Here is a 17,259-nt window from a genome sequence, read left to right as displayed (position 1 = left end):
TTTTTTCTTAATATAGTTTATCTGGTTAAAATATATTGTTAAAATACATGTATATTCAAAACTCCTTTATCACTTGAACCATACCAAACTGTTCTCAAATCCTTGGGTCTTTTTATCTCATTTTACTAAATAAATATTATTTCTGGAAATAAAGAAAATCTTTGTTTGATTAATTGTTGATAAGGATAATATTTTCTTCAAACTACTTTTTAACATTGTGCATGCTGTAAAAACCGAGACATTTTGGCTTAAAAATCCTTCAGCAAATCAGCGTTTATTCACTGGCTTCCAGTAATTTGGCTAATAAACGCGGTGACCAACCAGGGACCTCCTCATTATTTGCTGTTATGTTTTATTTAAAACTCGAAGAGTAAAGCGTTAGTTTAGGCTAATTTAGCATGGTGCGCTTTTTTTGAAGAATTGTCGGGATATAAAACAATTTCCTGCATTCGACTGGGTCCGTTTAGAAAAAAGTAATAAAATAAAATAAATCATTTCACCTGCGCTTTTCTGAACCAAAGAAGGCAGAGCTGCTATGAGTCAATATACAGCAGCGTCCGTCTAATGAGCCGCTGCGCACCAGGACACTCTTGATAAAATGACAAGGATTTTGATTTTGATTATTAAGGAAACTACATCAAAAAAATAAACTGCAGCTACAACATGCACTGCAGAGCGGGTTCTAACTGGGTGAGGCCATAGGTGATTCTCAGTTTCTCAGAAAGCTTTTATTATTTTTATTAATTTTTTTATTTTTACACAGAGTAGAGCGCAATGTGAAGCTTCACTGTAGAAGCAACTCGTACTAGAAACCGCTGAAAAAGTCCTGTCTGTGGATCTATGGACTCATTTTACTCTGACCCCAAAACACCTGCCAGACAGACAGTACTGCAGCCAAGATTACCTTCAACCATGCCCGCCGACAGGGGGGGCCAAACGGGTCAGTTGTCCCAGGCCCAGGAGAGAGGGGGGGCCCAAAACTGACACTCTGACTGATAGTCGCGCACGCTGATAGCAACCCGACTTTTGACAGGCAAAGCTGTCAGCTGGCCTTGCTCCAACAATATTTAACTTTACGAAATACATTAACATTTTGCTAATTAAAAATGTTCATATTTAAAAGCAAGTTATGTTTTTTTCTGACTAACATTGAGCAATTTTTTAAAACTTTTAAAAAATGTAACATCCCATCCTTTATCGATTTTGTATACCGGCTTTTCCCTACATCAAGCCGTATCTGATGGGGAAACGCAGCTCGACATCATACAGGGTCGTGGGGGCTCATCCATTCTGGATGAGCCCCCGTTAAATTACACTTCAATAAAGCTAAATAATGCCTTTTTATAAACTCATGAGTTGTGCTAATTAATTGTTGAGCAATAACAGGCAAAGCAGAGACTGATTATTGTAATGAGCAATCTGTGTTAAATTAAAATGGATGACATCATAATGTTGGTTATGTGTCCTGAATTGTCCAGGTTGTGGTTAGCCTTGTATGATCATAGGATTTTTTATACTGAATATGACAGGGAGCCAGTGGAGTTAATGTACAGGTGTGAAGTAGATGATGTAATGATGAAGCTGCTTTCTGTTGTACTAGTTGTAGTTTATGGAGATTTTCTGGAGGACAGGGAGGGAAGGAAGCTGAAACTGTAAAGTGGACTGTGGACCAGTTTGGCTAAAGTGTGAAGAAAGAACTTGATGCTGCAGAGATGAAAGTTAACTAGGTGATGTTCTGGATGTGGAAAGTGAAGGAGAGGTTGGAGAAGCTGTCCAGGATGACACCAAGGCTCTGAAGCTGAAAGATGGGACAGAGACAGGAATGGTCACTGCATATTGTAAAACTACCAGATTTGGTTAAAGTTGACTTTGCACAATAAGCAGGTGAGGTAACTAATGTGACATGATGTCCACGGTCCCGGGAATATATGGGCTGACTCGAAAAAAATTTCAGTCAAACTGATTATTTTTGCTTTAACTCATGATTTAGCCTTACATTGTCTTGATATGACCCTAAGGTGCGCACCCCCCTTTGAAAAATCCTGGATCCGCCCCTGCTGGGGTGATGTGCTCTACTTTCTTAGTCTTAGTTACAGAAATGTTTAAACCCACTTACAGATCTGTTGCATAATATTAGGGTTATTTGCCCTGTGGCTTGTTTTTTCTCTGGTAGCATAGAGCGAAGATTGTTGACATACCTTTGATTGTTGTCACGATCCTCGTGGGTCTCAAGTTTGGAGTGGAGCGAATCTGTTTAGTAATGGAATTCCAACATTTCCAGCAGGTTTACTCCTATCATTTGTTTTGGGAACAGCCCGTTGTTTTACTTTGCTAGTTAAAATCTGTGGTCAATCCACTTTTTTCAAACTGAGATAGCTGACTAAAAAAAATGTAATCTATGTTTTAATTGCAACTTGGTTAGATTACTGCACTGCACTTCACTCTGGGTTTAACAAAAGTCTAGTGGCTTGACTGCACCTGGTCCAAAATGCTGCCGCTCTTCTTTTAACTGGTACAATAAAACGAGACACATTTCTCCAGTTTCAGCAGCAATTCACTGGCTAATGGTTCACATTCGGATAGATTTTAAAATTATTTTATTTGTTTTTAAATGTCTTCATGGCCAGTATCTGTCTGAAAAACAAAGAGAATGCAAAGAGGTAACCACACTTTCTCTGTCGTTGCACCAAACCTCTGCAGGCCATTTCACTTTCTGTGTTTACTGTTCTCTTAAAACAGATATTTTTTCCCTAGTTTGAGATGTTAGCATTTTGTTTGTTTTTGTGGATCTGCATTTTATTTTACATTTTGCTGGCTTTAACTTCTTATTCTGTTTGGAATTACTAGTTTTTAGACTGTATAAATAATGTTGCGTTGATATTATTACTTGTTAAAAAGGGAGGAAATAGTTGTTTTGTAAGCACAAGTTCTTCAAAAACAGCTTTACATCACACAATCTTTTATTCTGACTTGAATAAAAAAATATTGTAGTTGATTATAAAAGGCACAATCTGAATTATCAGATTCACATCCAGGCAATGAAAACACTACCAATTATCATTAATCTACAGTTTATAACCATTATCATCACCTTTCACAGTGACAGGTCTAACATCTCAGTCTCTGCCCTGACAAGACAAATCTCACGGAGGGTGCTCTAGTGTGTAATTACACAAACCAAAGGCTGAGTTTTAAGTTGTTCTCTGAGCACATTTTGATTGTGGTCGGAGTGGACAGAATGATTCCTTTCTGCTTCGCTTTTAGCCCACTAATAGTCTTAAAGGCGGAATCCTATAGGAAATGTAGCAATTTATATACATTGCAACCCCAGATTCTATCAGTTTAAGTGCAGCTTTTCAAGCTCTGTGCGTCACTGGTTCCTAGTGACTGTAGAAAGAAAAAACCCTTTTTGTGGTAACGTGGTTGCAGCGTAATTTGTACTTAATGATACCAGTTTGAGGCGTTGAGGTGGGAGGATTTTTTTACTGTATTGGTGTGCTGTGCGCAAGGAATAAACAGTGGATAAAATGCACCAATAGAAACTGTTAAGGCCTCCTTTAGAGGGGGGAGGTGAAATGACGGGCCTGAGTTGAAGCTCCTGATGTTACAAGTCCCTTAAAATGCCCCTTAAAAGTGTGCACGTAAATTGCATGTAAGGTAATTATGCGGTCCTGAATTCAAGCGCAAGCGGCGTATCAACCCACCGCAACACCACTGGTTCTGTGTCAGTAAACATGAAACACAACCATTAACTCTCCTATTGATTATAAATGAGACATGTTGCTACAGGTGGAAGGACATTAAACGTAGTGGTTCATGTTTTGAAGGCTGGCCGCTGATAAAAGCCCCTGGCTCTGGGAGAAGTGAGTGGAGAGGAGGGCATTGAGACACCGAAACACAGCACATGTAGTTCAAAAAATGCAGGAATAATAAAAACGAAACTTATAAACAGACTAAGAGGTGTTTTAGACTGCATCTGGTTAGTGGATCTGTTTTCTGATCCAGCGTGCAGCCATGACTGGTTCTGAATGAACATACGCAGTACCGGACTGTACCGCTTACTTTCACCACTGGTCAGGACCAAAATTATTTACAACTCTGATCGCTCTTCCTGCTGCTCTGTTAACACTAACTGCAGCAGGAATTACTGATGGCCACAAGCTGTGAAAGAAGCTGAAACGGCTTCGCAGAAGGCGCCGTTTAGACTGAGCTCTGAATGGACAGTGCCGTGCATGGGTCATTTGCGGTTATTTTTATGCATAAAGGGAAATATTCCCTGTTCCCTGCTCAAAGTTTGGAGGTTGGTGATGTGCGTGTCTGCTGATTATGCAGGAATGAATAGAGATGTTCACACCTATACAGTATGTTTTTCATTCTATCGAACTAAGCCTATGGTTGAAATAGGAGAAATATATATGTTTTTAAGTCTTGTGCTACATTAAAAACACAGAAAAAATAATCTGCCTCCTAAATCATGTTTGGATATCACAAATAGAAGGTTGACTGATGCATGGCTTTAATTTTAGTATGACAAATGCACCGTAGTCCAAAGCGTTCTTCAATTTCCTCATTTTCAGTTCACATCAGCTGGTAACTAGGAATGTTCTCTATCCACAGACGCTATTATTTACAGATTTCTCCTGATACAGAAATGAAGATAATTGAAGATACTCTAGTGTCCTAGTAAAAATGTTCCCGCAGCAATGTACAGGGGCGGTTATGTTATTGCACAATCCGTTAACGTTAATTCTCGCTCTTCTGCCATGAGTTCAAAGCTTTTTTCATTGTCTTCGGTTAATGGCAGCAGGAAACTATAAATATTGGCCAAAGTCACTTTGTCAGTTTGTTCCATTTCAGATCTCCTGATACATAATATGAAATGTGTCCCATATCTTATCATGTACATAAGTACATAAGACATCCTCTGCCTTATTTCTATTTCTATTTTGTATTTTTATTCTTATTTGTCTTATCTACTTCTTTTTTTTTGATCCACTGTATAAACACTTTTTTCTCACAAATAGGTTTTTCACATTTTATTTACAGTTTGTGCTCTGCCGACTTGTTCATAGTTTTGTTGTGGCAGGTCACAAATGTGTCAGTACTCATTTAAAGGGGACATATCATGCAAAATCCACTTTGTTAGCCCTCAAATACATTTTGTTGTCACTCTCTAGGATAGCAGAAAAGTTGAATGTAGTCTCTCCTGGTACTGGGTAGATATCTTTATATTCTGTTTGAGTTAAGGTTTCTCAAGTCGTCAAGTTCTCCATTACTTTTTTTTTTATCATTCACATCACAGTATTTGCTGCGGGACTGCTAAACAAGGTCATGGACTTCCAGCTCACTAATTTTGTGAATCTGCCATTTTTATTTTTTGCTAGATTTTTAGTCCAAGCTGAAGGATGCGGAAGCGATAAGTGAAAATGTTTGGTTACTGGGTTATTACCTCATGCAATTCGTTACAATGTCCCGCAGCATACTACAAAAACGGCCAAACAGGGTGGACCGGAATGACCTGCAACCTGGAGTTGGGGTATGAAGTTCTGTATTTGCATTTAAAGAGACTGCAGCAAAATGAGTTGCTCTCAGATGACCCTTGGAACAAGGCCAAAAGCTGGTTAAGCTACAATAACGAGGAATTCAGATTGGATTTCATTGCAGTTCCACTTTATATCGACCACTGAATGATTTTAATGTGAGAAGGGAGAACTTTAAAGCATGATATGTCCCCTTTTTAAAGTAGTCAGCTGTACTTGTTAGTATTTTGACACCAAAAATCCTTGGTAATTCTCAGCTCTTTTTTAGTTCTAATTCCAAATTATTCTATTCCATGTGTTGTGCAGGAGTTGCCCTCATTCCTTATGGTCTGCCATGTCTAAGGGAACTTTTTCGTTTTTTGATTTCACTGACTAATCCACATGACCGCCACAATGCTGACGCAATGATACATATGGGCCTGCAGCTTCTGACTGTAGCCCTGGAGTCTTCACACATTGTTAACTACCAGTCTTTACTAGTCCTGGTTAAAGATGAGCTCTGCAGGCATCTGTTTCAGGTAAAATAGAATGCACTTGTTGAGTGTGTTTGTATTTTCATGTTGGTTTTCTGTTTTTGGCATATTTCACCATTCCTCACAGAATATAAAAGTGATGCTTAGCCAAAACTTTTCCTAGTAGTTTGAAACTGTAGTACTTCCACTATGTTATATGTTAACTTTAACAGTATAATTTATGCTGCCGTTTGTGCTTGTTTTAAAATAATGGCAATGTTTAAATTATTGTTAATGAAACAAATATTTTGAGATTGGTGAAGTGGAATTAAGTAAAAAAATTTTTTTAAAGACTGTCAATATCTTTTGTAATGATGAATGTGACCTGTGTTGTAGCTGCTGAGTGTGGAGCGCATGAACCTCTATGCTTCCTCAATGAGAGTTTGCTTCTTGCTTTTTGAAAGTATGAGAGAACATTTGAAGTTTCAGCTCGAGGTAACTCTCTTCATTGCTTTTTTAAATAGAAACTTAAACATCGTGTACATAAACTTTTGGCATCCTTCCGTTAACATTTGTTCAACAAACTAACAAACCATTTGCTCACAATGCAGATGTACCTCAAGAAACTGATGGACACTATCACATCAGAGAACACTAAGATGCCCTATGAAATGAAAGAATTGGGTCTGGAAGCTTTGGTCCAGCTCTGGAGGATCCCCAGCTTTGTCACTGAACTGTACATTAACTATGACTGTGACTTCTACTGCTCAAATTTGTTTGAAGACCTCACCAAGCTACTCTCCAAGGTAATATCTACCATTATCAATGTATTTAAATGGTTAATTTTGATAGGATAAGCTTAAATTTGAATGTCAATGGTCTCGATGATTACTATCTTTCTGAAACGAATAAAGAGCTTTTATTTCCTTGGCATGGTCCTCAACAACAATAAAATATCCAGCCTACTTTTACAGAATAGCCTTCTTCTGGGAGTCAAACAGATTACAAAGCAACTTGACCTTGGTAAATGGATTGTGAAGTTATGTACAAATTTGCTGTTGGTTGCAATTAGTTGTCAAAAATACATTCTCGTTTCATACTCAACGCAATCTTTCTTTCTGCTGTTCTTTCATGTATTTGTTCTTATTTACCTACTATACTTGTCTTTCAGATTCCTATCAGAAAACTCTTTACATTCTTACTTTTTTTGTTGCTCCCTTTTTTAGAATACATTCCCTGTGTCAGGACAACTCTACACCACTCACCTGCTTTCACTGGAGGCCCTGCTCACAGTAATTGATAGCATTGAAGCCCACTGCCAGTCCAAGGTGGAAACCACAACAATTCAGCTGAGCCAATCAGACACACTGCTCGCAGATGGCGAAGGATCATCCTCAAATGGAACAAACTTAATAGCTGGTATTAGTCCATACATCACATCACATTGCATTTGCTTTTATTATTTTCTATTAGTGTATTTAATTTTAATGTCGGTCCGTCCGTCCGTTTTCTTCCGCTTATGCGGGGTCGGGTCGCGGGGGTAGCGGCTTCAGTAGGGAGGCCCAGACGTCCCTCTCCCCAGCCACTTGGGCCAGCTCCTCCGGGGGAATCCCAAGGCGTTCCCAGGCCAGCCAGGAGACATAGTCCCTCCAGCGTGTCCTGGGTCTTCCCCTGGGCCTCCTCCCAGTGGGACGTGCCCGGAACACCTCACCAGGGAGGCGTCCAGGAGGCATCCTAACCAGATGCCAGAGCCACCTCAACTGGCTCCTCTCGACGTGGAGGAGCAGCGGCTTTACTTTGAGCCCAGACACACTACGGAGAAAACTCATTTCAGCCGCTTGTATCCGGGACCTCGTTCTTTCGGTCACGACCCAAAGCTCGTGACCATAGATGAGGGTAAGAATGTAGATCGACCGGTAAATCAAGGGCTTCGCCTTTTGGCTCAGCTCTCTCTTCACCACAATGGATCGATACAGTGCCTGCTTCACAGCAGATGCCGCACCAATCCACCTGTCGATCTCCCGCTCCATCCTCCCTTCATTCGTGAACAAGACCCCAAGATACATGAACTCCTCCACTAGGGGCAGCACAACCTCCCCAACCCGGAGAAGGCACTCTACCCTTTTCCCGGTTCAAGACCATGGTCTCGGATTTGAAGGCACTGATTTTCATTCCGGCCGCTTCGCACTCTGCTGCAAACCGCTCTAGTGAGAGCTGTAGATCACCCCCTGATGAAGCCAATAGGACCACGTCATCAGCGAATAGAAGATAGGCAATCCTAAGGCCACCAAAACGGATCCCCTCAACAGCTTGGCTGCGCCTAGAAATTCTGTCTATAAAAGTTATGAACAGAATCGGTGACAAAGGGCAACCTTGGTGGAGTCCAACTGTCACCGGAAACAAGTCCGACTTACTGCCGGCAATGCGGACCAGATTCTGACACCAGTCATACAGAGACCTGATAGCTCTTATTAAAGGGCCCGGTACGCCATACTCCCGGAGTACCCCCCACAGGATCCCTCGGGGGACATGGTCGAATGCCTTCTCCAGATCCACAAAGCATATGTAGAATGGTTTGGCAAACTCCCATGCCCCCTCCACAATCCTGCTGAATGTGTAGAGCTGGTCCAGTGTTCCACGGCCAGGACAAAAACCACACTGCTCTTCCTGAATCCGAGATTGGACTATCCGACGGACCCTCCTTTTCAAAACCTCTGAATAGACCTTACCAGGGAGGCTTAAGAATGTGATTCCTCTATAGTTGGAACACATCCTCCGGTCCCCACCACCCCAGAGCCGTGTTAACCAACACAGCCCCACAACATCCAGAGCATTAAGGTACTCAGGGCGAATCTCATCCATCCCCGGAGCCTTGCCACCGAGGAGCTTTTTAACAACCTCGGCAACCTCAGCACCAGAGATGAGAGAACCCGACCCAGAGTCCTCAGTCTCTGCTTCCGCAATGGAAGACGTGTTGGTGGGATTAAGGAGGTCTTCGAAGTATTCTGCCCACCGACGCACGACGTCCCTAGTCGAGGTCAGCAGCACACCACCCCCACTATAAACAGTGTTGGTACCGCACTGCTTCCCCCTCCTGAGACGCCGGATAGTGGACCAGAATCACTTCGAAGTCCATGGCCTCTCCGAACTCTTCCCACGCCCGAGTTTTTGCCTTGGCAATAAGCCGAGCCGCCTGCCGCTTCGACTGCCGGTACACATCAGCTGCTTCAGGAGTCCCACAGGCCAATAAAGCCCGATAGGACTCCTTCTTCAGCTTGACGGCTTCCCTCACCACTGGTGTCCACCAGCGTGTTCGAGGGTTGCCGCCGCAACTTGCACCGACAACCTTGCGGCCACAGCTCCGACTAGTCGCCTCAACAATAGAGGCGTGGAACATGGTCCATACAGACTCGATGTCCCCCGCCTCCCTCGGGATGTGTACAAAGTTCTCCCTGGGGTGGGAGTTAAAGCTCCGTCTCACAGGGGACTCTGCCAGACGTTCCCAGCAAACCCTCACAATACGTTTGGGCCTGCCAGGTCTGACCGGCTTCCTCCCCCACCATCGGAGCCAACTGACCACCAGGTAGTGGTCGGTGGAGAGCTCCACCCCTCTCTTCACCCGAGTGTCCAAGACATGCGGCCGCAGATCAGATGAAACGACAACAAAGTCAATTGTTGAACTGCGGCCTATGGTGTCCTTGTTCCAAGAGCACATGTGGACACCCTTATGCTTGAACATGGTGTTTCTGATGGACAATCCATGACAAGCACAGAAGTCCAACAACAGAACACCACTAGAGTTCAGATCAGGTGGGCCATTCCTCCCAACCATGCCCCTCCAGGTCCCACTGTCATTGCCCATGTGAGCGATGAAGTCCCCCAGCAAAACGAGGGAGTCCCCAGGAGGGGCACTCTCCAGTACCCCTTCCAAGGACTCCAAAAAGGCTGGGTAATCTGAACTGCGGTTTTGTGCATAAGCACAAACAGTCAGAACCCGTCCCCCCACACGAATGCGGAGGAAGGCCACCCTCTCGTTCACCGGGGAGAACCCCAACGTGCAGGCACCAAGATGAGGGGCAACAAGTATGCCCACCCCAGCTCGGCGCCTCTCACCAGGGGCAACTCCAGAGTGGAAGAATGTCCAGCCCCTCTCGAGGAGACTGGTTCCAGAGCCAGAGTGATGCGTCGAGGTGAGTCCGACTATCTCTAGTCGGAACCTCTCAACCTTGCGCACGAGCTCAGGCTCCTTCCCCACCAGAGAGGTGACATTCCACATCCCAAGAGCCAGCTTCTGCAGCCGAGGATCTGAACGCCAAGGTCCCTGCCCTCTACTGCCACCCGTTGCACAATGCACCCGACCCCTTTGGCCCCTCCGACAGGTGGTGAGCCCATCGGAAGGTTATTTTTAATGATAATGAAATATTTGTATATATTAACATTCATGTAAGATGTGATGCCAAACATTTTTTTCTTTAGATCTTAGCAGCATGGATAGTCCTAATAACTCTCCAAAAGTGGTAAATGCGTCAGGATATCCACCTACCACTGGATACCTTATGGCTGAGAAGATGAGACTGGGTAGGGAGGATCAAGGTGACAGTGATATTGGTGAGGGTTCTTGAAAACCAAAAAACACATTTGAAGTATCTGGGGGAAATTTCGATGGCTAGTGAATAAAATTTTTTTCTTTAGTGGAGAAGGGAGCACCAAAACAGCCCCCCCGTTTTTCTACATGTTTACCTGAGACACTGCAGCTGATGGAAATTAGAACCAAGAAAAAAGTAAGGGTTTTGGATTAGTTAAGATTCTTTTTACATTGCATCTAGTTTTTATAAAAACTGCATTAGACCTGGCTTGTGTTCAGCTTCTCATCACAGGCACAGAGCAGTTTAACCAGAAGCCTAAGAGGGGAATCCAGTTCCTTCAGGAGAAAGGCCTACTTAGTGACCCCTTGGATACAAAACAGGTGGCACAGTGGCTCAGAGAAAACCCCCGTCTGGACAAAAAGATGATCGGGGAGTACATCAGCGATCGCAAGAACATGGAACTCCTGGACAGCTTTGTGAAGTACAATGATATGTCACTCTTTTGTCAGTTTTGGTATCATTAAATGTTCATTCTAAAATAGACCCTTTTTGTAGTACATTCACCTTCCAGGGACTTCGTATCGATGAGGCCTTGCGGCTGTACTTGGAGGCCTTTAGACTCCCTGGGGAGGCTCCCGTAATTCAGAGGCTACTGGAAACATTCACAGACAACTGGCATGTAGGTCTAACCTGTTTTTTTTGTTTTGTTTTTTTTTGCTGCATCAAACTCCATTTTACCTGAAGAAAAAAACTACTGTAAAGCTAAAGGTACCACATCATAATTAGCAGCATTAGCCACTTTTCCATTGCCACTCAAAACATTGAAATCTAAATCTGTCCAGTAAATGTATCACAATCTGCGCAATTATGCACAATAAACCTTCATAAAGGGCAATTGTTTTGCTGATTTGATCTCATATATAGCCTTTTATAGTGTCTTACAAATTCCTGTTAACATGTCTGGTCGATGCAAGCTAATATCTTGTTGTGTAATACTCTTTGGCCTGTGCATTCTGCGCTTTAATTGGAAAACCATGCTTTGCAAAACCAAGACGCATGCTACAATTGGACACTGATTTTCACCCGATCGCTACATAGGTTAGGGAGAACAAACATCTGTGGCTGTGGTATGAGCGCAGGCTAAGATTTCATGTTTTGGATGCAAAAAAGTAAGTTGATAGGTTTTATGGATGAAAAGATACACACAGAAATGAACAATATTCTTTGAGGTCGTATACGACCTCATAGACCTTGAAGGGTTAACTTAACTTTGGTCCAGCAGAAAGCCTGCAACCTCCGCATCCGTTTTAAATCCCCGCTCCCTCATGAATTATCTCCACCTGCTAATAATAGCTGCACCAATATAGACTTTCATTCCTTCCTGTTATTACTTCTTTTCTTGGTTACTTTCTCTTCCTTCTCGTTTGGCATAGAGTATGGATAGTCCTCCATTTAAACAAGTAAACAGTAAATAGAATGAGCTAAGGTCGTTTTTGTTTTCTACTCCTCCTCTACCGACGGCACTACTTCATGTAGAAGAAAGATAGGGAAAATGCGTAAGGCTGACAAGTTTGACCCCTTTCAGCTACTGAAATCAGAAATAGTGACGCAACCTGGCGCCACCTAGTGAGTGCACCAACACCTATGTGATTCTAAACTACTAATGCCAAGTTATGAGAACGCTTTCATTTTTGATATGTTATTAGACTTGGCTAGCATATGTATTTATAAAAGCAATACTTGAATTTTTCTTAATAAAAGCCAAATTAGTTTCACACTATCCCTTTAATTTATCACAAAAAGTTGTTTTAAGATGATTTTAGGCGACAGATGTACACCTCCAAACTTCATCTTTTCAGTCAGTTCATCAGGATTATGAACCAATTTTAATTCGGCTCAGACTTGTCGGAAGTAAGTCTTAGCCTGTTAGGATTCAGCGGGTCTGAAGCCTGTCAGGCCTGCTGACAGGCTGCTGAGACCAGCCCCGCTGCTCCAGCATTATTACTTGGCCAGACTGTGTGTGAGTTCCCGCAAACTGGCTCTTTTTTTCGCATCTGAAAAGTCACTATAAAGTGTTTGCAAAGTTAGTGGGGAATATCTGCGCACAACAGATATCAAATGTGAAAGTGTTGGCTGGATGTTTTTGGTATTTTAGGTGAATTATAAATTGTTTCGCCACTGTGTGTGTGTGTGTGTGTGTGTGTGTGTGTGTGTGTGTGTGTGTGTGTGCGAGTGTGTGCGTGTGGAGCAGGCTTGCTTTCTGTGGCTTGGAAAGAGGAGGGGGAGAACTGCTCAGCGAGTATAGCTGTTATATATATATATATATATATATATATATATATATATATACTATAGACTATAAGTCACACTTGTTTTCATAGTTTGGCCAATCCTGCAATCTATATACCAATTTTAAACGGTAAATCATACTGACCAACATGAACCTGTACCACATAAAGAGAGAACACGTTTGTATGTTGTTTTTGCGGTTTCAGTATGCATTCACGCAGCGGGGCGTTGCGTGGTGCAGCTCGGAGGGGTGCCCAGACCACGACAGAACCCTGTTATTGGGCTGTCCGTGAAGCTAACAACGACAGCTACTGCTAGCTTACAGGTCTGTTGTCCGGGCGGTTTACAACTTCACTGATGCACATGAGCTTTATGTTGCTCTCAAACGTTCTTGTCGTACTGTTAGCTTAGCACGTAGCACCACTACTTTCATGGTCTAATTTAAAGTCTGACAACTTTGAGCACAATGGCCCGTTACACTGAAAGGCAGAACGTTTTGATATCCTATTGCATCAGCAGCTCAATCCCAAACATTTAGCATTGCTATCTTTGCAAAAGTAACTGACCAGCAATCTAATCACAACGAGGCAACAGCTAGTATGTTTTTGAATCAGACGATTCATTTGCCTACCGTCCATAAGATCACCGCTGCATGACTGAAGGACTTCCCCTGGAGCCGCAACGCAAGAGCGCTCCGGCTGTCTCGGTAGTGCCGGTTGATGTAGTCAGGATCCATGCAAAGTGAATGTCGAACTTGATTTGGCTTGAATGGACATCAGCCTCCATGTTGCTATTTATTAACACCGAGCCAAATTTCCCACTGTGAAGGTCCGCCTCGGTAAAGTCGCATTGCAGAGCCGTCCGCACCAAGTGACACAAAATGGTTAAAAATGTCCTCGTTCGTTAAATGAGGCCACTTCTTCATGTCTTCCTCTGAGTCATGAATAGTTTGAGGCTGTGGCACTGACCTGCCATTTCGATCGCTCTGCAATTTTTGGAAATGTTGCTGCGACAGTTTATCATTTTAGTCAAGCTAATGTTATCTGGCCTATGGAAGTACTTCCGCGTTCGAAAATAAGGTGGATATTGCGGAGCGACTTATAATCTGAAAATTATGGTATATAAAAATGATTTTGCTGTGATCAAAAGTCTGCGATACTTAAAAACTGTCTCTGTTGAGCTGGCCGTGCCAGAGAACAAGTCACAACACATCATCTCAAGGCACTTTACAAAGTCAAATTGAATCAAATCATACAGATTGGTCACAAAGTTTCCTATCTGAGGAAACCTAGTAGATTTATAAAGTCTTGACAAGCAGCATTCACTCCTCATTAAAGAGCTTAGAGCCACAGTGGACAGTTGTCTGCATTGGGTCTCAACTCATGTTCACAGGCAGCATCTCTCAGCGTCTCTTTGTGGATTGCAAGGGCTCCGGCAGACAGCTTAACACAACGCGGGAGATAACCAGATATTTTGCTTGTGTTCTCACTGCCCTGAGCCCTTTAGGGACAGTGGGCCCCTGGGCAATTGCCCAGTTGCCCATACGGTTAATCCAGCTCAAGCAACATTCGGTTCTACAAGAATCAAATGTAAATAGAAATAATGAATACATTAAGTTTTTGTTTTTTTCTTCTGATGAGATTGTAACTGGAAAAATCTGTCTGACCAGTTCAAATGAATAACATTCTACAACACCTGGAGTAGTCTGTCACAGAAACCAAAACCATTCTGACAAATCCACCCTGCAATGTAGATACAAATAACTATAAGTTAAATAAGGGGTAAAAATAATACAAAAGGAAGGAACCTCTTTACATGTGTTCATCTGTGTAGTTTTGTCACAAATAATGTGGTTTCTTCCATTATGGATCCCAGGTTTTTAGAAAATGAAATCTGTATAGCCACACTGAAATGGTAAAGAAAATCAAACTAATTAACTTACTTTTGAGGGTCAGATTACTCAGAATACCAATCTTCTTGGTGTGTTTGAACATGCACAACACCGGAGAACGTCAAAAGTTGCCTTTAGATATTTTCCTAAGAAATCTAGAGATTGTGTTTTGCATTATATAATAATTTGTATATTTGCAGAAAGTCAATGGCTCTCCTTTCATGAGCAACGATGCAGGCTTTGCTTTGGCCTATGCTGTGATTATGCTGAACACCGATCAGCATAACCATAATGTCCGGAAGCAGAACATCCCCATGACTGTTGAGGTAAGTGACAACAGTCAGTGAAGCTTACTCTCTTTGAAATGCAGGAAAACACACCCTGTGTTTCCTAGCCATCTTTTCATCTTGGCAATGGTTTCATGGTGCTAGCATTTGTCTACATCCATTCTGGCAGGTCAGAACTCGACCGCCAATGGTTACAGCAAGTGGTTGTTCTGAAGTAATCTTAAACAGAGCAGAGAAGGGAGTGGGCTAGATGTCTCTCTCTTGGTTTATCTGAACTGTCCCTATTTTTTTTGCTGAAGATTAAACATGGTCTTTGGGGAATTTGTGAATGGTTTGTGGGTGGGCTGCTTTCACTGACAAATCAAAGCAAGCAGATTTTCCTTTTTGGTTGTCTTACTCTCACTTATGCATATGTTGTATAGTTAAATACCCCCTTTGCAGAACACATTATCTTCCTCAAACTACGTTTTAGTTAAGTGGTGGCTAGCACCTTACCATTTCTGCCTGTTTGCATTGTCTAACATGCACCACAGCATCTGCTGGCAGGGACAATAATTTTGATTAACAAATCAAATTTTGTCTTTGATGATGAGTTGTGTTAAATGACGTGGTTTGTGGAGGGATATTTGTGGTTCAACACAATAATGCAAGCAGGTGGTCTCAGATCTCCAAAGTTGAAGAGTGAAAATATGTTTACATATACATATAGAACATTACACAGAAATGGTTTGATACTTAGCACCCTACACCACTCTTTGCCTGTCTGCCCATGTTTATTTCTCTGTGACCCTGGAGAGTAGCTGTTATTTTCCCTCTTCAGCACCCAAGGTATCACATACCCTGCCTAATGAAGGCAAAAACTGAGGCTCGAGGCAATCAATCATCACTTGTGGTTATGTTTATTTGGACGAACGTCTTGGGTTTAAACAATGTTTTCCTAAGCATAGATATTAAGCATATTAAGTGTGCTTCCACCCTTGGGTCTTAAAGTTTTGGTTTGATTTTCATTTAACAAAGGGCCAGAATGCTTCATTGTCTGCACTAGGCTTGTCTGTAGAAACACATACACCGATGTTAAAGTAAAGCTTGTCTTAGGAAATAACACAACTATTCTTAAACAATACTTAGCTTTTATTCTTTGTTTGATCTTGTTTTTCCTAACAGCAATTCAAGAAAAATCTCAAAGGTGTTAATGGAAACAAGGATTTTGACCAGGACATGCTAGAAGACATCTACAATGCTATCAAGTAAGAAACTAGAACACAGCAGAGCTCTCCTACTCTCATTACTCTTGTTATGCAATTACACTTGTTTTATTATGAAGGTAATTATTAATTATCATTGCCAATTATAATTGAATAACATATAATTCAAAATCAAAGGATGGCTATAACGAAAATTATTTTAAATGGTTGTGATCAAGGGCTATAAGCCTGTAATAATTAGTACTAACAATTGGCTTATTAATTAGCAGTTATTAATTTATTTAACCAGTTGTTGACTTAACATTTAATAGTTAAAATCACAAAACTCAAGTCCAGGATTTGAAATTCACTCCTCTAAAGGCAAGACATAATTATATTTACAAGGAATCAATGAAGGCACTGGTTAAACTGAGATGTTAAACTTTACAGGGTCACTTCAGGTTGTAACACAAAGAAACAAAAAATTATTCTCCATAATCAAAATCACTTTCATCTGATTCAGAGCCTGGCATTCCATCAATACTCTCTGAGGTCTGGAGGGGCGATTCTTCAGATGTAGCATTACAATTACATCACAGAGACTTTTGCTTTTAAACAGAAACATCTACCTTGAGAACATTTTCCAACTTTACAAGAACGAGATGTATTCAGGACCACATCTGGAGCAGCAGCGAAGGTCATCCACTTAATCGTCAATACCCTATCATCTAAAATCCAGGCATGAAACTCAGGAAAAAGAGCACAGATCTGTTCAAGTGATCTCCAGTGAATAGCTGCTTGATAATTGGCTCGCAAGCTGTGCTGATAGAGGGCATCTTTTGTAGGAGGTAAAAGCTTCTCTGATGGAGAAGACACACAGAATATGTTGTACCGTGCTTCATTGGCATTTGACACCGGCTGACCATATAAATGGCAAACAAACCTTTCCAATTCAGAACTACAGCTATCTTCCAAATCAAAGCTATGACCTAGTTTGATAAAGGCTTCACACAATCTCTCTTCTTTCATC

General features: G+C 41.9%; 1 protein-coding gene across 3 annotated transcripts in view; it reads left to right on the top strand.

Annotated features, from left to right (window-relative positions):
* The window catches only part of gbf1 (golgi brefeldin A resistant guanine nucleotide exchange factor 1), a 237,306-nt gene that overhangs the window by 144,154 nt on the left and 75,893 nt on the right, over positions 1–17,259 (top strand). For all 3 annotated transcript variants that reach the window (XM_036130640.1, XM_036130638.1, XM_036130639.1), the window contains 10 exons: positions 5,847–6,058; positions 6,389–6,487; positions 6,604–6,798; positions 7,219–7,411; positions 10,469–10,600; positions 10,685–10,773; positions 10,857–11,059; positions 11,134–11,257; positions 14,959–15,084; positions 16,210–16,292. In XM_036130640.1, coding sequence (XP_035986533.1) covers positions 5,847–6,058; positions 6,389–6,487; positions 6,604–6,798; positions 7,219–7,411; positions 10,469–10,600; positions 10,685–10,773; positions 10,857–11,059; positions 11,134–11,257; positions 14,959–15,084; positions 16,210–16,292 — 1,456 coding nt within the window. The remainder of the gene's footprint in view (positions 1–5,846; positions 6,059–6,388; positions 6,488–6,603; positions 6,799–7,218; positions 7,412–10,468; positions 10,601–10,684; positions 10,774–10,856; positions 11,060–11,133; positions 11,258–14,958; positions 15,085–16,209; positions 16,293–17,259) is intronic.

The sequence above is a fragment of the Fundulus heteroclitus genome, unplaced genomic scaffold, assembly GCF_011125445.2.
Source record: "Fundulus heteroclitus isolate FHET01 unplaced genomic scaffold, MU-UCD_Fhet_4.1 scaffold_37, whole genome shotgun sequence".
Taxonomy (NCBI): domain Eukaryota; kingdom Metazoa; phylum Chordata; class Actinopteri; order Cyprinodontiformes; family Fundulidae; genus Fundulus; species Fundulus heteroclitus.
This window is presented reverse-complemented; position numbering and strand designations above follow the sequence as displayed.